Source organism: Hippichthys cyanospilos, chromosome 18, assembly GCF_059441005.1.
Source record: "Hippichthys cyanospilos isolate Australia breed blue-spotted pipefish chromosome 18, RoL_Hcya_1.0, whole genome shotgun sequence".
NCBI lineage: Eukaryota > Metazoa > Chordata > Actinopteri > Syngnathiformes > Syngnathidae > Hippichthys > Hippichthys cyanospilos.
Window position 1 is genome coordinate 3,687,661 of NC_142386.1, and position 20,474 is coordinate 3,708,134.

Consider the following 20,474-nt stretch of genomic DNA (forward strand, 5'->3'; position numbering starts at 1 on the left):
GTGCTTGTTTGCCGAGTGACAATGAGATAAATGAGTCTCTCTCAGCATCACTGACGACCCCCAAATTAATTTTTTTTCCGCTCGAGTGAGCGATTTGGCTTTTTTTTTTCCTCCACGCTCATGCGTGTGCATCTTTTTGCATATGTGCACATCTTAGGAAAACAAGATTACAGTATTCATGAGCTACAACAAAGGCAAGTAATGAAGGGCATTCCTCAATGCAATTTCAACCTACCTTTACATTATTTTCCTATTATGAAATTGCTCACGTGTGTCTGTATTTTTTTTTTTTTAATTTAAAGGCACCTAGTGTCACCTAGGCAGAGTGGAACGCTCCATTTTTAGGAAGGAGCTTAAAGGTCAGGGAGCAAAGATTTCATAGCGTCTAATAAAATTCATATTTTCATTGTTAAAGGGGCTCTATCATGGTAACAAATTTTTGAAGGTTCTAAGCATGGTACAATTCTAATGACTAGAAAATACCCCACCCTCGCTTTGTCTGCAGTGCCGTGACATCACTAACCAAGGAACGCCCTTGAAACGCCACCGTTCTGTCTCCGCGCTGCCAGTGCAGGTTAAATACGCACCCACACTCACATTGGGGCGGTCTTTAAGGGAAACGGTTAACTTCCTGATTAGAAATATTGCCACCCAAAAACCTAATATTTCTTAAGAAATAAAATCGCCAATGATTGTAACATTTGGATATATTTCACTGTGGAACGCTAAAAAATACCATGATATGGCTCCTTTAATGTTTTCTAATACATACAGTATTAGAAAACATTAAGGAGCCATATCATGGTATTTTTTAGCGTTCCCACAGTGAAATATATCCAAATGTTACCAATCATTGGCGATTTTATTTCTTAAGAAATATTAGGTTTTTGAGGTGGCAATATTTCTAACTCAGGAAGTTAACCAGTTTTCCCTTAAAGACCGCCCAATGTGAGTGCTGGGTGCGTATTTAACCTAGCACTGGCAGCGCGGAGACTCAGAACGGTGGCGATTCAAGGGCGTTCTTGGATTAGAGATGTCACCGAGCACTGCAGACCAAAGCCGAGGGTGGGGTATTTTCTAGTCATTACGAATCTGCTACCATGCTTAGAACCTCTCAAAATTCTGTTACCACTGATAGAGCCCCTTTAAATGAAATATGACTTTTATTAGACGCTCAAGAAATCTTTTCAGCTCACCCCTGACCTTTAAACAGCACCAAAGTCTGTGGTAGGAAGGTGATTCTTCTTCTCTGTGCTCCTTCAAAGTCATATCACAACGGTGACCTTCTGTGCCCCGATGGTCGTCCGGGGTCCAGGGCCAAGGGAAAAACCTCTTTTCCAAAACGTCACATGTCCCCGAGCCCTCGGGCGGCGAAGCCTCTGTCAGACGTAGGCCGACTCGCTGGATTGGGTCCTGCCCAGGTTGGGGGCGGGACCCAGGTGGGATACGTCCTTCTTGCGCACCTCGCAGATGGACTTCCTTCGTGCCTGCACGCCACGGATGGCCGTCTTTATCTTGCGCCAGCCCAGGTGGTTGAGCTCAGCCAGGTTGAGCACCACGCAAATGCCGCTGACGGCAAACATGAAGACCAAGAAGACGGTCTTTTCCGTGGGGCGAGACACGTAACACTCCACCTCCTTCACGCACGGGTAGCGGTCGCACTCAAACATTCCCGGCACGTTGAAGCCGTACAGGAAGTACTGGCCCGCCAAGAAGCCGATCTCCAGCGCGTTGCGGAAAACCACCTGGATGACGTAGAAACGGGAGATTCCTTCCTGCCGCCGCACTTTGGAGCTCTTGTGCGTGGGAGGGAGCCCTCTAGGTCCGTTTGGGATCTCCTTGACCTCCAGGCAGTCGTGGTCCTCTTTACTGCTGTCGGGGTGCACCAGGATGCCGTTGATGTTGCGGGAGTGCAGCTTGCGAGCGTGATGGTCGTGGTGGCGGCCGTGGTGACCGTGCCCGTGGTGGTCCATGTAAGGGTGCAGCAGGGAGTAGCTTCGGTCCCGGGCTTTGGCCGACTGGTGGACGGAGTAGGTGATGAAGCACAGGCTGGGCGTGCACACCAGGATGATCTGGAAGACCCAGTAGCGGATGTGCGAGATGGGGAAGGCTTTGTCGTAACAAGCCTGGTTGCAACCGGGCTGCATGGTGTTGCAGATGAACATGATCTGCTCGTCTTCGTACACCTTCTCGCCCACTATGCCCACTATCAGGATGCGGAAGATCACCACCACGGTTAGCAGGATCCTGCAGACGCGGGGAGGAAAAAGAACAAGAAGGGTGAGATCGGTATCGCCGCAGGAATTTCAATCTCCCACCGAGCCATTCTTGTCTTGTTCGGGTGTGCTTTGTCATCTTGCGGATTTACAGCGGTACCTCTACGTTCGAAATGAGTAAGTACGAAATTCTACGAGTCCTTTCGTAACGTGAATTTTTCGTAAGTAGAGACGCGTTTTATATGTAAGTAGTTTAATCCGTTTGAAAAAACGCTCCTAAATACTTTGAATTAATCATTTTAACTGTAGCAGTTGACGTTATGAATGCAATTCGCTTGTGTTTGCCTGGGGATGGCGCTGTTGTGTTGGTGGGGTGTCTAGAGAACTTTGTTAAGGTTGTTATAATCCTACGTTTTTATTTTACATTTCCAGTGATCCAGGCATCATTTACAAGTCCACAGGATCAATAATATTTATTTTTGGATCATTTTGAGCATGTACGTTTACTTAAGTTTAGTTTAAGGTCATGCAGAGTTTTGACCTTTGGAGGTCGAGAATGAGACAAGACCTTTGGAGGTCGGGAATGAGTTAAGACCAAGACATGTGGATGTCGATACACAGACAAGACCAGAATTGCATGTATCAATTAAATTAAAATGCCTCCCGCCTCCCAAAAAAAAGAAAAAACGTGAAAATACGTCTTTGGGATTGAATGAGTTAAACAATTTAGTTGCAGCATTAGCAAAATGATGATTGTGTTTGATAGCATTAACCTTGTCCTTGAGAGTGTTGAAAATTTGTCACGCCATCGCCTGGGTGCGCGTGTGAGCAACTTCATGCATATGCATTTGCGAATCCTGTAATTGCTCAGCACCCCGAACGTAGCATTTTATTTATTATAACATACACGCTCACAAGTCGACTAATCATAAGAGTGATGGTGAGAGGGTGCCGGTAAGTGCAGTGACTCATACTCCACATTGACATCACTGTGTATATGCCCGCACATACGCATATGCTAAAACCGTTTGCTGTTGGTCAAACTAAACACAAAATATTATCCGCTGGTGTGGATCCAACTTGGCCACTGCAGAGGAGGATGGGGCCTTTCGGATTGCGCCGTCAGCGCTTTGTAATGAGCGGCGGGCGCCCGCGCATCACGGGGGGGCCCGCTGCCAAAATGCAGTGGATGCGCAGACTTCCTGCGTGGAGGAGCCAATTACTTAGAACTCACTTGTCTCTAGGCAGTGAAAAGGAATGGAGGGCGGGATCAATGGGAGCTATGGAAGCAACCAAGGTACCAACCAACTAAAAAAAAAAAAAAAATTGCACAAATATGAGTTTCTGATTTCCCACGTTGTGAGCGGTCAGTGAACGCCTCGCCAGGGTGGTTGAAGGGCCCGAAGCAGTTGTGTGTTTTCTTTTAATCGAATCAGCTGGAGACATCATAAGTTTTATATTTTTGCAATATTGTTTATACTCCGGTGAAGCGTATCTGTGGGTTTTTTTACTAGCCACCAGAAAACAATATGCCGGTGAATTTAGGGCTGTCTGAGAAGACATGATCAAACTTTTGATTTTGAGTTTAAATTGCTTTTTTACCCACCACTAGGGGACAATCTCCACTAGGAATCACAATCAGGCAGGTTACCGTTGTGTTGGTGCAGTATTCCAACAATCTGACTGTGTTGTGTTTTGTCGAAAATATGTTGGTGCTGCTCTTGTTTCTAAACGTGTTTATTTGAATATATTCACTTACCACATACCCAGTGGTGTTTCTAATGTTTTGTGAGGGCAGATTTCTCATGATTTTACACTGTGGCGACATACAAAATTTGTCCAGCGACCGTCTTTTTATGAGGCTTCACGAGCATTTAAAGGCCTGTTGCCAAAGCAACTGCTAAAATGTGAGATGTTTGAGCCAGGGGGGGAAAAAAAGGTTTGTATAAGCCAAACGTGCTGTATCTCTCAAATGTAAATATTGTTGTTAGAGAAGTGAATGGAATTTTGAACGAAATGCAATCAGCATCTCTGGTATGTATGATTCATTTTATTTACTTTTTTCTGAATAGCTCCAATTCTCAACCTTTGTGAATTGTTTTTCCAGCCAAGTTCCTCCTAACCAGCGCAAAGCATTTTTAGATTAAAAAAAAGAAAAAAAAAAGACTGAAAGGAAAAGAAAACACTGTGCTGAGTCTGATTTATTAAATCATTTAATACGAAAGACATTTTTTATTTAAGTCCAAACATTCAATCTCATGTACTTATTTATAAAGTTTCACTTGTTTTTTCAAGTGTTTGGCTAAAGTAATTGATTACTTCAGGTATTTAAGTACTACAGTACTCAATTACTAACCGAAAGTACTTTTGGACTTATAGTATTTTTTTACTTTAGTACCTAAAGTAATAGATTAGTTAGTACTCAAATCAATTACTTCTTTGTTTTTTTTTCTTAAAGTAATCAATTACCTATCATAATTAATTACCATAGTACTTAATACCTAAAGTTTTTTTTTTTCCAAAAGGTAAATTATGTAGCACCAAAAGGTAAATCATGTAGCATCAAATTTAGGCCACTAATGACAATGTACATCTGTAGAAAACCAAAGAAAACAAAGGCATCAAATGCTCTGCAAAGGAGATACTCTAACATAAGCTTCATGTTCCTATTAATTTGCTCTTAATTTGAAACAAAACTTTGCCATTGCGGTTAGAGCATTAAAAAGCCTTGAGCTAATTCTGCTGGAGGAGAACACGTGTCGTTAGCGTGAAAGAGTTTTAAAACAGAGTGGGGTTCCACCTGCGAGCGCATGCCAAGTACGTTTCCTCGTGTGCGAGACGCAGACACGGCGACCGAGACGATGAAGGAAAGTCAGCCATGTGTGTGACTTGCGCAAAACGGCAAACGTGCCCGGCCGTCTGTGATGGAGCAGCTGCCAGTGCGTACGCTACACTGACTCGCCCTCCATGAGCCCCGAGAACACAATAAAGCTCAGCTGCACCTTTGGACTTCCATAAATTCAATTTAAAGTTGTCATCGTGCAGGCTTCGGTTCTAATCAAAAACTTGATATTTTTCAACTTCATAAGGAGGAAAATCATGTCCTGTGTGCTCAAATATGACATATGATGCAATAGTAGGAGAGTAGCACTTAATCACCTCCGATTGAACACTGTTGAAGCTACAACGTATGTGATTGAATGAATTATTTTATTTCGAACATATATACTGCAGATAAAAATATTCATAGTTTGTACATACCAAAATAAAATATAATTGAAAACAAAGGGAAGAAAAAAAGGAAGAAAAAAAAAGACTTTTTTATATTTCCTACCCCCTTTAAGAATTCTTGTATTATATACTAATGTTGCTACACAGATATATGCGTATATAAATACATGATGTATTATTATGTTATATAAGGTATAGATAGATAGATAGATAGATAGATAGATAGATAGATAGATAGATAGATAGATAGATAGATAGATAGATAGATAGATAGATAGATAGATAGATAGATAGATAGATAGATAGATAGATAGATAGATAGATAGATGGATAGATAGATAGGCACAAAACGATGTATCGATGATCAAAAAAAGCAAATCGATTCATCTGATAATCGTCTAGTAATCGATTAATCGCTGCAGCTCTAGAATGGTGCACTGCCTACTGTAAATGTGCCTCGTGATTGGTCCACGTTGTAAACAGCCTCTTACCTGAGAAATTATCCCAAAAAAAATCAAAAACTATTCAGAAATCGTTTTTTCTAAACATTGCGTTGCAGGTATTCAGCTCTTCATTGCTGTGTCATGAATCTGTCCTGCTGCAATAAAAATATTGGGTGTTGTGCAGTGTTTATTTGTCTTGTGGGAGATGTGTGTGTGTGAGTGTGTGTGTCAATATGTGCACTCCTCTGCTGGCTAACAGGATAATCAGCACATGGCAGATTGCTGCATTAGCAGAAAGCAATGAAAGAAGGCTATCTGCAAACATCAGTGTTTTAGTGGCGCACCGCGCCAATAGTGTGCTTTGGAGCACATTGGGCCAGAACCACCCCAAGCACTTTACCTGCAGAAGGTTCCAAAAAATCTAGCGATCCTGAATCGAATAGAAATTTCCGGTCCGAGCACAAAATCTATTTGCTGTGGGGATGTAAAGGAGAAATTTCAAGATGTTCGGTTCGGCGTTGTTGCGCCTCGTGGCGTGCGGCGCGTACAGCTAGTGAATTTTTCTCCCTTTAGTCAATGCTCATCGCATCAGTAACAGCAGCTGCCCACCTCCCCGAGGGCGTCTTTTCAGTTACGAATAATCATTACTTTTTGGGTGATGGGCTGCCGCGGCTTCAATAACATTTGAAAGAGAACTAGCATGTAGCATGGTCGTTTTTTTTTTTAACCATTCACATGGGTAACAAATGTCATCGTTTGATTGTGTAGTGTAAGTGAGGAGTCCTGATTAATGGGCGGCAGATTGTCCTGTGTGATACTAGATGCTTTGCCACTGGTGTGTTGGCTGAACTTACTGGCTTGGGATATCCCACAGGCTTCAAAACACACACACGAATATTCATTCATAAGGCAGCTGCTGCTGCCAAACCCCTGGGGACACCAGAGCCTGCAGCATGACAGAAGATGTATTTCAAAAAAAAAAAAAAAAAGCATACATATTCTCTCTCACACACACACACTGACTATACAGTCCCCTGATCCATTTTCTGTATCCTGTTCGGGGTCACAAAAGGTCAGTGTGCCCTGGGCTCCCAGTGCTGAGCGATGAAAGAAATGTGGATTTGTGTCAATACCATGCCGTGATGTATCAATCAACAAACAAAATGAAAAATGTGTATGGACTGTAATATAACTAATCTGAATGTTGAAATGTTCAGACATTCACATAAATTCATTCATAGCTTCTGCATAACTTGCTTGAATGCAATTATTAAGTAGTTAATAAATGTCGATTGTATTCATTTTCAAATGGTCAATTTTTAAAATCGAATTGAATTAATAAATTACTTTTATTTAGATAGATAGATAGATAGATAGATAGATAGATAGATAGATAGATAGATAGATAGATAGATAGATAGATAGATAGATAGATAGATAATATTCGATTAGTTCGATATTAGTTCGAATATTCGATTCGATAAGTAATTCGATTAATTTGTCTTTTTAAAAATTGACCAGGCATTTTTTTTGGAGTGTGGGAGACAACCGGACTACCCTGTAAACTCTTCATCATAATTTTTCAATTTAATCGGCCAATTAATGTGTCATCTGTAATATTTTCTGCCAAAAATCATCCACGTTTGGGAAAAAAAATCCATATCGGCCAGATCCTATTTATTACAGCAAAATTATGGCCATGGAACAGATACTTTCTATAGCACTTCCATTATTTCTCGTGGGACGCATTGATTCTAAACAAACGGGAGGTTTACCAGCATCTCGGGATCGATTATTTTTGATCTTCAAGGTGTCGCTATACCGTACGCCATACTGACTGTTGAGTGCAGTCGGGCTTATCCGAAGGGTCAGGAATAATCTCTGCGGCAAGGCCTCGAGTAAAAAGATTTATCCCACCCATACGCTCTCAATAATAAGCTCCAGCGATCGCCGTAATGAATAAAGACTTGCGCAGGCAGAGAAATTAGGCCGCTTAATGATGAGTGCGCAGACATTTCTATCCTACTGCCACTCATTCGCGCACAAGCCGGCTTTCCGAATGCTTTAATAGTTTGGGATATATGGCAGACGGGCCGCCCGAGGGTCCGCTAAACAGCGGCGTGAATGATGATTTTAAGTGAGCTTTCACCAAAGCAGGTTAACCAAGTTCAATCAGCATATTTTTTACGGAGCCATTAAAACCTAAATGCTTTATAAGTACCACGCTGCAAAAAGTGCTGGACCAAATACAAGAAGTTGGGGATTCTCTATATAAGGTCAGACTGAATAGAATTCTCTTTTAAATGGGCTTGCGTTTACATAGCACTTTTTAGTTCAGTACTCAAAGCGATTTGCACTATTTATTTATCTACTGATAACACGAAATCAGTAGCTTCAACAGAGTCTGTAAAAAAAAAAAAAATCTTCTCGATAAATCCTTCAAAATGTAGCTCGAGCATTTTTTTTCTCGTTTGAGTCTACGTTCAAGCAAACTGTCCTCATTTTACTGTAAAACGTCAGCGATATTTTCTAATTACTTTCGAATTACACAATTACAATATTTCTAGTAATTTTATGAACTAAAGCAATACAGTAGATTCAAGTAAACATGATTCTAGTATGTAGTTTAACTTAAATCACAGGAAAACATATTTATCTTGCTGTATATTTTTAAAACAATGTTTATGAGTAAGTCTGTTGGTACAATAAGATTTTGTTTTTGCTATCATTTCCTAAATTAAAAAAAAAAATGGCCTTGGCCTTAACCTATGGATCCTTCAAAATCATCTTTTTATCATATCATGAGAAAAAAATAGGAATATTTTGAGCAAAGAAACCTTAATAAGAAAATGCTGGATTGAATATCTTGAAATAAGAGCGTTTTTCTTAAGATTTTTATGCTACACAAGATTTTTCTTTTTAGACCAAACATTAAATATATTTCCTCTTTTAAGCCTTCTTTACTTTCTTAAAATTGACTTTTTGCAGTGCATGAACTATGGAGAAATTTAAGCGTCATTCTTTTTGGGAAACGGCCTATTTCTGAAAAGTGACCCCCATTAGTTGTGGAAAAAAAAACAAGATGCTGCAGCCACCCTCTATCCCCTTCATTTTTCATCCATAATGCTCTTTCCATCCCTCTTCCCTTCCCGCCAGAAGAAAAATAAATTCTCTCCGGTTTCAAATGAATGAAGCGGCGCATTTTTGCTGACTGCCTGGAAACGCACTTCCTGAAACCGCCATGAATCTTATTGCTTTCCAGTTGTTTGGAGTGGCGACAGATTCTCCGTCATCAAAAATATGATCACCGCAGAGGTTTCCGCGCGCTCTCAAGTGCGGTGTGAGAAGTTCAGCGTAACTACACAACTTTCATTAAAAACACAGCAGTGATAGATTGGGCTTTAATGCATTCTCCAGTGTCACATAATGGCCGGTGGAATACTAACACTTCAAGCATGTAATAGCATCGCATAGTTTTGATTAGAGCTATAACTCAGTGTAATTGATCATTTATTGTGCATATTAGAAAACTGCTAAAGCAAATTATTACGCAGTTATATTATTACACTCACGCATTGTTTTGTCATTACTAAAAGTGACAGTGCGGTACCCAACTGTTATTATAATTACATTATTTCTCCGAGTACAAGTCGACCTTGCTTATAAGTCGCCCCCAACTTGTTTTTTTCTTCAATTCGAGTGATTTTTACAAAAACGTGATTAGAAATGTACTCCTGACTTTAGTGGTTACAAAGAATGTTCATGTAAGGGAGAAAAAAACAAAAAAACGTTAAAGGCTATTCAATGCTGCAGAATTCACGCATGCGTCGCATGAAATAAAACGCCGCCCTGCAGCAAAACAAAAGCTTTTCTGCAACATTTTGTCCTTGGATCGAAGCTTTCTATCGACTACAAATTCCACAATGCATAGCAAGAACTTTGCGTTATGGGAGTCAGGCTAAGCCACTCAATAAAAATCATTGAAAGGCTTGCAAATGTCATAAGTTGTTTGCTAGCACCCCCCCGGTGGTTTTGGGGTTTCAACACAAAAATTTGAAAGGATTTTTGCAAAAATCGGAGGAAATGCATGATAAAACGTCAGGTTTTCATTATGTCCAAATTTGACTACTACCAATGGCAGCAAATGAGCCCGACATGGGCTCAATTCGACATCTGTGGGGTATACCGCCCGACCTCCTGTTTGCAAGCATTTAGAATTGGATGGCAGGATGGCACATTGAAAGTCGGCATGTTTTGACAATCTATGCCATAGGTGTCGAACTCCAGTCCTGGAGGGCCGGCATCCTGCATGTTTTCCAGTTTTCTTTCCCCAACACACCTGATTCAAATGATTAGCTCATTAGCAGGCTCTGCAAGAGCTTTAAAATGATCCCAATCATTTGAATCAGGTGTTTTTGAGGGAAAAGATTTGAAAACATGTAGGATACCGGCCCTCGAGGACTGGAGTTCGACACCTGTGATCTATGCAGTATTTTAGCCTCCTGGTGTTTGTTTGCGTGCTTTGCATTTGTATCATACATCAAAAACAACAAAAAGCCCAAGTTGGGTCAAAATTTCCCCCAGAGGTTAATGCATCTTTTTCTGAGTGAGTTTGAAATATCCGACTACATTTGAATGCAGCGCAGAAGCAATTTTGTGACATGGATTCTGACCTGTGGTAAATGAGATTTTATGTGAATCGATTTTTGGGGGGCGCACCTCTGCTGTACCCTTTGTAAAATGCATAGAAATACAATGAAATGAGTTGGACCCTTCCTGTCTTTGTGGAGACTTGACTGCTGGCTTTCCTTGACCCCCGGCCCTTCTGTGTTGCGTTTGCTGATAGATGATGATAAAACAGAGTGTATGACACAGTAAGTGGCAGTATTGAGCCAGTGTGTCGTCTCCGCTCTGGAGTGGCCTCCTCTGCAGACCCATGTCATCATTCATAAGCCGGACCTCGACTAGCTCTCTTTCCTCTGACTGTTGCCTTCGCGTCCCCCCAGGGGTACTCGTACCCCATTTGAGAACCACTGATCTAATACAATTTGTTGCAAGAGCTGTTTAAAAATTCCGCCTGTACAAATTTAATATTTCTCAGTTGTTTAACACAGTTACAAAGACATTAATGCAACAGTATGGCGTGTTTTACAGAATAGTGATACTACCTTGCTTCATGCATCACTTTTGGTACAGCTGTCCGTCAATATCAATCTTAAAATGAGAATAAACATATAAAAACATTACTCTATCTTAATGTAATGCTCCTGAGGACTGAAGGAATAATTGCAACTAGGGAAAGATGAAACACATTAACATCCAGGTTCAAGTTCAACCGCCCAATAAATTGATCTTGATTGAGAATTTAAATGTAAAACAGGCCTCAGGGCTTATAAATAGTTCATGAAACATATCTTCATAAAGTGTCAAACTCATTTTTCCCGCCGGCCACATTGCAATTATGCTTTCCCTCAGAGGGCTGTTATGGCTGTATAAATATATAATCACATCACCATTTTATTACATATATACAACAAAACGATGGATTACTAAAATTTTGAAATCCAAAGTCTGACTGGCTAAAAAAGGGACGGGACCTTATGCAGAGAGCACAGTCGACGCAGAGCAGTTGAAACACTGCACATGCTCAGGGAACTTACTTGGCCCATCAATATGTTGCTGGAATGAATAATATCCTGCAGTCAGTGAACGCTGAGCTCAGCTTTACCAGGAAAATCCGCCATTAAACAGCAAAATCAATTGCAGTCAACACGGCGGATTGCTGCACAAATAAGCTAATGACAAGCCCTTCCATTTGCTGACAAATAGTTTCATCTATAAGACCAATGAGTTCCTTCAAGTCATCATAGAATGATGGATCGCTGATCAAATGTTGACATAAGGATTTCCATTATGGAAGCTGATGCGAAATGATACTTGAACAAGAGGAAGAAGCTACCCACAAGTAATGCAGAGTGATCCTGCATCTCATTTTTTGGGTGGAGAATTTGGGAGCTCTTGTCAAAGTAGGGTAGCTCCCCCTGCTGAATATCTTGACCTATTTAGGCTAAGAGGCAGCTAGAATGCAAATAACTACTGCAGCAGGCAACAATTTAAAGAGACCGTGAAGAACCTTTGCTTTCCTTTTACAACCATCTCAGAAAGGAGAAACTTCATATTGTGTTTGATCACGAAAACAGTAAAATAACATTTGGATTTGTTCATATATTCAAAACATTTTGAATAATCAGATCATAAATGGCTTCACAACTTTGTTAACAGTCATACAGGTGTCAATAAATCTTCCAATACGACTTAGACAGTTATGCTATTAAGCTAATGATAAGGTAGATCTAATGTTAGGCACAGTATGTAGTTAGCTAGGTGGCATTAGCTGTATAGCAAAATTATCAAAGTAGTTTTATACTGGAAACCAATCTATTTAAAAAATACTAATGTGCTTGTTTCCGTTATTTTTCCTGTCTGCTGCAAATGTTCGTATATGATGCTATTAGGCTAATGATAGCTAGCTACCTCCATACTGTACCCACCATATTTACCTTGAATTCTAAATAATGTATTTGTTTTCACATTGTTAATGGACACACGAGTGTAAAACTAAATCTTCAATCATGACTTAAACAATTATTCTATTTAGCTATTGATAACGTAGTCATATATAATGGGAGATAAAATGGTAGGTACAGTACAGTATGTTCTTATACTGGAACCAAATAAATCAAAAATACAACTGTACCTGTGAAAATGTCTATTGTCTTTCCTGTTTCGTGCAAATGTTCAAATATGATGCTATTAGGATAATGATAGCTGGCTAGCAACCGCCATAATGTACTCACCATATTTATCTTAAATTCTAAATGATGCGTTTTGACTACTGTATTTATTTTTAAAATGTTAATGGATACACGAGTGTAAGACTAAATCTTCAATCGTAATTTAGACAATTATTTTATTTAGATAACAATAAGATAGATACGTACAGTTTAATGGTAGGTACAGTACGTAGCTAGCTAGCTGTCACTAACCATATAGCAAAATAATCCTAGTAGTTTTAAACCATTAACAAATCACTTAATGATAAATCAAAAACACCACTGTACTTGTGAAAATTTCTATTCTTTTTCCTGCGTCAGTTTTTTTAAAAATGACTTGGGCAACCATGCTTTTAGCTAGCTAGCTAGCTACATAATGTCCCCACTTATATCTACATTGAATTCTATATCATGCGTTTTGACAGCCGCATTTATTTTTACCATCGATCATGGCAACGTAGGAATCAGAGAAGCGACATGTTTGAAATGCAGCTCTTTCTTTCCAACACAAGGCTGGTCAAGTCCATCTACATTTTTTATAAAGGACGTGACATCTGTTGCGGCTTGTAACAAATGCCAAACTGAGTTGTATTAGGTTTTATGTGTGCCATTTTTACACCGTTCGAATGGGTAGGGCGTGTGCATTAGAGAAACTGTGGTCAAAGTGGAGAAAATCAAATTTCAAAACGTACCCGTGGTTGCGTAAATATTTCATGATAATTATTTTGAACAGATGTCGCCTTGCTAATGCATGAAGATGTGCTTTAAAAAGCTACATCGTCATTTGAAGATGCATCCTCTGCTCCTTATTAAAGGTGCTGTTTATTCAGCCAAAGCTGCATTGCTGTGTCTGTGTAGATGGTGAATATTGCATGTCATTTCTCTCTAAATAGCACTGCAGTGCTAAATTCCATGCACCCAAATGAGAAAATTAAAAAACGTCCAAGTTTTAAAAAAGAGCACATGCTGCCTTTGTTAGTTGTTTCAAAACGGTCCTTTTTTTTTCTCTATTTCCTCCCCCTCTTCCGAGGAATATTAAGGATTTTATCTTCCTGGATCACTCTCTTCCTGCATTATCTTTGCCTCTTTTTTCGCTCCACTTGTCTTTGGCTCTGGCCCCGCAGCATTGCAGTGGAGAGCAAAATGCATCAAATTCCTTCCTTCCACTCTACCTGCAAGGTGTACATCTCAGATTTGTTGATGTAGCCCCAAGTCTTCGTGCTTTCACGTTCGACAGCGGCACACACATACACACACACACCTGTGGTCTCAAATAAATCTGAGCAAAACATGTCAAGGAAGAAGTATGCCTACGTGTATGTCTTTTATATGTGCATATACTTTTTTAGTGTACGTGTATATATACATATATATACTTTTTTTTTTTTTTTACACACACACATATAGTATGTGATTCCGGATTTTTTACAGTATCTGCGCCTGAGTGTGAGCTGCGTGCCATAATGCAGTAGCCCTAGAAGCTAGATGCCCTTCACATTTAATTATTTTGTTTGCATGTACTGCTCTGTTATTTGTCCTTTTGTGTTGTTGGGTATATGACTTCCATTGCGAGTGTTTATTTTTAAGGCATACATACACACTTGCAATTTTTCCGGCAGTTTCTTTCCATTTCCTCACAGATGGATCTGTATAAATAAACTTTTTATAGCTCGGGCTAATATAAATTGCTGATGCCTGCATGATGACAAAGCATGAATGTTATAAACAGCTGTACGACATCGATTCTGTCATAAAACGAAATGTTCCGTTTCCCTTCTAGTTTTTTATCTTTTGCTCCTGGCCACAATTTCACTCGCTGCTGCTCCTTGAAGAACATTTTATCGAAGCACAATATGGTTTTACGAGCCTAAAAATAATCTATTTCAACGTGGTTGTTGTTCAAACAACTCTGAATATATTTTTTGCTTTTTTTTTTTTAAATTTTTTTACCTGTGTACTAATGCACTTTACAGGCCACAGTGTACTAAAATTATTAAATAATCTCAATTGATTACAAAAGCACTCTGATAAATTGTTTTATCCAGTGGATGAGGAGACACTATACACAATTCTGTCTGTTTTTTTTTTTATACAATATTTCGTGATTCCATTCATTGGTTGATTATGTACATATGGTACAAGATGAGACCGGCCTTCAAAGGTGCAATACATGAAACACGAGTAATGAGTCACGGTACCGAAGCCACCTGCAGTCTCTGAGGCATAGACGCAAATCTCACCATCCTTTTCCAAGGCTGTGATTAAGCCAACTTATGCTAGCTTCTATTTCTAGTTTAATTACCTACCTAATGCCATAGCCTAAAGTCTGCAATTAAGAAGAAACATAATGGCAGCTTGAGCACACAGCGTCTGGATGGCGGAATGCCGCGGTCATATTGCAAGAGAACACCAAAAAAGATGAGTGACATGCAAAGGACGGTTATCAGCCCGTGTCATGTACTTTGGAGCGGCATCGTTTCAACTACAAGTGCAGACATGCAATGTACTGTATTTATAGTTTCAAGTATGAGACAGGCTCAACATTCTATCTGCGCTGCCATCAAGCAGTTGCTGCATGCTCGGGCCACAGCGTGCGGCGATACACTTGACGATGCACAACTGCGAATGCCTGCGTCGCAGTTGATCGTGTTGGCACGTGCAACAACGGATCACTCCTGACCACACCCAACTTGGGCGTTGGCTGTGGTCAGTGGTGCAACACAATTGAACCTTTCAACCCACAGAGGTCAATGCAACAATTTGGACTCCAAACACTGGTTTTGGTGTGGAGTGGGTCCAATTTAGGAGGCACCTGTACAGCATAAGACTGTGCCAGAGGGTGAGCAGCATTCTCCAACTTGCCGGGAAATCCCAAAAATACAATTTGGATGGATTTCCTGACCATGCAAATACATGCTTAGCGTTGGGCTTTCAAATCTTAATGAAAAGGTTTTGTCATTTAGCCTCAGGTGATATATAAACGACCTGTCTTTCTATGTATAACCCCTGTCAATATATCAATATCATAAAATTAAAACAAAGGCATCTAGACTGTTAGGTAATTACAGTGGAAGCTCTCAAAATGGAAAGCTTGTAAAGTTACAGGTTTTTACGAAAAAAAAAAAAAAGAGGGGGCTTTAACAGTAAGACAGACAGCTGATGTTTCATCTGGTATTCTATCATCTTGGGAGACCTTAGCTTCGTTAACTGTAGATCTGCATGGTTTGTCAAAAAGTGATAAGTAGGAACGGCAACTCACTGAACTCAGAGATTGCACTGCATGGAGAAACAGAAAGGATGCGGGGACCTGATCGGAAAACTCTAACGTTACAAGCGGATGCCCCAGGGCCGAGTTGAGAGGCTCGCAGGACAAACACGATCCGAGCGAAACCAAAACACGTTTACCTCGTGTATCACTTCATTTAACACTGTCTGAATGTTCATATCCTGATGGTGTCAACCACTTTCGAGATTGTTTTATCTAATTCACATTAACACCTAACCCTGTTTGTGTAATTTGGGGTTGCTAAGCTAATGGTCTATCATAAAAAATAAAAATAAAAAAAAAGGACAACCAAAACAAGTAATTAAAGGACCATTCTAATTTGAGCCAGAAAAGCTTCTGGGCTGATTATAATGGTGACTCAGGGAACCATTTTAATGTTCTTCCAGTGAAGTGCATGATCAACAAATAGCTTAATTAAGCACAGGAGTGGGAGCCATTACATTGTTAGAGTATTCATTATGACTTTTGAAAGCGTGAGCAGACAAATTGAGAGTTGCCTCCATGCCTCTGAAAAACTACAGGTGGCTTTCTAGCATCAAAATAAATAAATAAAAAATATACGGTATACCGCATTCAATCTTTGTTTTTGACCACTAGGGGGCGGAAAGACTCATATAAAGAAACAGTGACAACAGTTAGCAATTAGCTTAGCAAGTAGCCATGGCTAACATGTTAGCAAACAGTTGCCTACTTACAAATCCAGAAGAAACAGAGCAACACGGACATCCCTTTGGTCTCCTTTGTCCGGCCACCTGTTGAACGCAATTCCAATATTCACTGGCGTTTTAGCCCTTGTGCTCTTTTTAGCGCTAGCAGCATTCTTCAGCAGTTACCCGAACAAGAAACAAACGTGCTTACAGATGGTTCCACAGAGCTTGAAAGTTGGAGCTTCATTTCTAGTGGTAACCCCATAAGATGCGCTCATATAATCACATGACTATAAAAATTCGCTCAGTGCGTTTTTAAATCCAGTCAGCAGCCTTTTCCTGGCATCTGTCTGTACACCAGCAAATGTAATTGCTTAATAATGTGCTTTCAACCACAAGCAAACCTCTAAAATGGGTGGAAGGAATATCCCTAGCAAACCCATCATGATCAAGAGCCATCGAGAGAGTTGGTGTCATGGAATGCTGCTCACATCATCTCTGTCATTGTGATGCGGTGACGGTGACCCACATGCTGAAGGTACAGTATAGTATGTGCACACAGGGAGATTTTCCGCACTTCGGTTCAACTCAATGTGTGTAAAATCCCTCGTTTTTATTTAGTCACGCAGAGATGATGCAGAGTATGGAAAGGTCTATTATCATCTGACTTTTTTTTGGAATCTGATGGCTGAAAATGATTTTTAACTAGCCTGGCCTTATCATCGCCCAAATTGGGCTGACTTGGAAAGGGTCATAACATCGTCAAATATAAATATACATTTACTTTCAACAACTCAAATTATTCAGCGGCATCAGCCCTTTCCATACGTATATATTTTTTGTTTGTTTTTTGTATGTGTGTGTGTGTGGGGGGGGGGGGGGGGGTCTACGCCCTTTTTATGTACACAAAATATACTAGGAAAACTAACTACACTGTATATTTATATATTTATGACATTGAAATAGGATTGTTTATTATGTGACAATTATTGCGTTATGATGTTTGAAGACTTTTGCGTTATGTGAGTCCAGGCTAAGCCAATCAATGAAGTAATAATTGGTATCTGTATAAACCCCAAAAGAAAGCATCAGTGTTGCAAAGTGCATTGTTTGTTTTTGTTTTTTTACCAGCTGCTCAATGCCAATCAACGTAAGAGCTTATCTGTTCAACCTCTCAGATAAGACTTTCAATGTGAAGTGTTAGCAGATAAGAAAATCCTCTAAATGTTTTTTTATTTATTTATTCTACGTGCCTTCTTATGCTATCCTACTCCATTGTGGCCTATTAGTATGAGTCTGTTTCTATAATAACTAAACTATGAGGTAGTAACAACACAGGAGCATATCTGAATTAACCATAAAACCCAGTAAAGCTTCCTATTGATCACGCATAATTTATTCACCCCTTAACATTCATTATCATCCATTTTTAGGCCCGCCTTTATCCCAACACTTGAAAATATTTGAACGAAAAACACAGAACATGTTCCTGGGATTGAGTGTCTTGGATTGAAGAAAAAAAGTAAAAATGTGTCTTGGGTGGGGGTGGGGGGGGGGGGGGGGGGGCATAGAGAGTTGCGCCAATCCAACAAACAAAAGAATAAAGAAAAACATAACACTTTCTTACCTGCCAATCATGGTAGAGTGCTGCTGGACAGCCGCCTCCAGCAGCCTCTCCAAGATGGTCCATTCTCCCATGGTGAAGCGTCAGGGCGAGCAGACCAAACGACGTACTCGGGGATGACCTTTTGTCGTCAGAGGGGGCACGGCCACTATGACCCCATCCCCCAGCACTTCCCCTTTCTGTCCCTGTGAGGCACGCCGACTCGCTTTTGACCTCTACGCCTGGCCTTGGGTGATGTTTTTATGCTTCTCCAGGCTACTCGTGCGATGATTCTCCTGCCAGTGGTGGAGAGGTGCTGATCTGATTGCCCCCCCTCCCCTCCTCCCTCCCTTGTGCGGCGATGCTTGTCCTCCCCTGCCGCACCACTCTGCACTACAGCATATGCTATAGCTCACTGTTTGACAGGCATGATCACCCTTTCTTTTGCACCCTGTCTTCGTTCTGCACTCAACCTCCAGGGTGCTCGTCCCGGTACCTCAGCTGGCCTCCCTGCCACCGGCGCTACTCTCCGCTCGTCCTTGCATCGTTTTCCAATCTTCTGCTACTCTCACCTCAAGACACATGAGGCGTTCGGCAGATCCCGGCCGGCTTACCTCAGCACACAGCGGCGTAAACAAAGCCCCGAATCTTCTACTTCCTACCGAGGACTGCAGAGCCGCACCAGCACGCACAGCTCCTGCTCCTCTCTGCTGAATGTCATTTTATGACTGTAGGAATGGTCTCTCCCAAAGCTCGGAACGCTACAAGGACCCATAAAAAACTGCACACACACACACACACGCATGCACTCCCAAGCACGCTGCCACCCAGCCCCTTTGTAATAAATCAGGCGCCTTGCTGCATCCAAGGCTCTGCAGACCTCCCGTCCTGCCTTGTCCCCCTTTGCTAATTTGAGCACACTCCAGTGCTCAGAGTCACGTCTGCTGCAAACGCCGTCCTGTAAAGCCTATTTCGGGGCTCCATCATCTTGCTCCCCTGCAACCTCCTCCTCCTCCGCCTCCTCCCGCTAACCTCCGCTCTCCTTCTCCCTCCACCTTTTTTGTTTACTCACGTTTATGTGGCGATCTTGCCCAACTAGCGCTCAGTCCCCATCTCCGCGTTCCCTCTCCACCTCTGTCTCCTTCTCGTGCATGCTCTCGCTCTATCTCTGTCACATCGTGAGCGTGCAACACCCCCCACACCCCCACCCTCTCCTCGCTCCTCCCTCTCTCCCGCCCTCCCCTGGTAAATGTGCTTAGTCTCATCGCAGCTTTACTTATGCTTGCAAGAATGCCTCCTTCTGGCCGCAAATGAGGGATTCTACATCTCACGCTGCATTATGTCTCATCATCTCTGCAATCCTTTGTTCCGAGGTCTTTTCCCACACTCTTCCGGGAAAAGATTTCAAGAGAATCGCGTCCCCGCGCCTCAAACATCGCCCAGTGATTCCCTCGTTCGCCTTTGCTGTCAGGGATGACAAGACACCGAATTTACCCTGACCCAACCCTGATGCCATTCCCATTTTCCCTCCTCTAATCGGCCCCTATGTTCTTCATTCTGTTCACTCCCACGTCCCCTCCTCCCCATCCTCCTTCATTACATCCCGCGTGCTCCCCATCCCTCTCAGGAGACATGAGTGCTGTATTGCACTTTGCTGTGACATTGAAAGCTGCATTCATTAGATTTATATTAAGGTGACGTGAAGATGGGAAGGTCTCCCTTCATCATGTGCGCGCATGTAGGCAGAAGTGCGTCATTGGTATGCTCACAAATAGGCAGCCCTTTCAAGAAATCCATATTTCTGCGTGTGCAGTTTCTTCTGGCTGAGAATAATAGTTGCGGGTAAGTGACATTTATGAGTCATAGAAGGGCTTCCCCATCCACATAAGATTGGGTGCAGTATAGCAGCAGTTCTCAAATGGGGTGGGGGGGTTGTGAGATTTTAATAGGTTCTATGCTCTGCCGGTGCAGTCCCGATTCTGTATCTCATCTATGTATGTTTTTGAGGGTTTTTTTTAACGTACAAAACCTTTGACATGGCTACTGAATTAAACCAAGTAGCCTAAATGTAGCACAGATGGCACAACACACTGTTTTTAGAGTTGTTGTTGTTTTTTTGTTTGTTTGTTTTTTTTAAATACAATGCTAAATACCAAATAAATGTTAAATGCGAAATAAATACAATCGCGGGGGGTACCTCATTGATGAAATTTTG

The 20,474-nt window shown here is 41.2% G+C and overlaps 1 protein-coding gene across 2 annotated transcripts; it reads right to left on the bottom strand.

Annotated features, from left to right (window-relative positions):
* Nucleotides 1-1,201: 1,201 nt before the first annotated feature.
* Nucleotides 1,202-19,414, bottom strand: LOC148408504 (gap junction delta-2 protein-like). 2 transcript variants are annotated; one of them, XM_088440066.1, is made up of 3 exons: nucleotides 18,284-19,414; nucleotides 16,705-16,761; nucleotides 1,202-2,247 (listed from the first exon to the last, which is right to left on the bottom strand). In XM_088440066.1, the coding sequence occupies exons 1-3, from the start codon at nucleotides 18,352-18,354 to the stop codon at nucleotides 1,383-1,385; spliced, it is 993 nt and encodes a 330-aa protein (XP_088296192.1). In that variant the 5' UTR covers nucleotides 18,355-19,414; the 3' UTR covers nucleotides 1,202-1,382. The 2 variants fall into 2 exon arrangements, with proteins under 2 accessions (XP_088296192.1, XP_088296193.1); XM_088440067.1 differs by lacking the exon at nucleotides 16,705-16,761.
* Nucleotides 19,415-20,474: the final 1,060 nt, after the last annotated feature.

What these genes read in the sequence shown, in the direction of transcription:
- LOC148408504 (XM_088440066.1), bottom strand. Translation starts at nt 18,354, where the DNA reads ATGGGAGAATGGACCATCTTGGAGAGGCTGCTGGAGGCGGCTGTCCAG. An exon ending in CACTCTACCATGATTGGCAG is followed by an intron (nt 16,762 to 18,283) that starts GTAAGAAAGTGT and finishes TGCGTTCAACAG; the next exon opens with GTGGCCGGACAAAGGAGACC. An exon ending in GCTCTGTTTCTTCTGGATTT is followed by an intron (nt 2,248 to 16,704) that starts GTAAGTAGGCAA and finishes CCGCGTCTGCAG; the next exon opens with GATCCTGCTAACCGTGGTGG.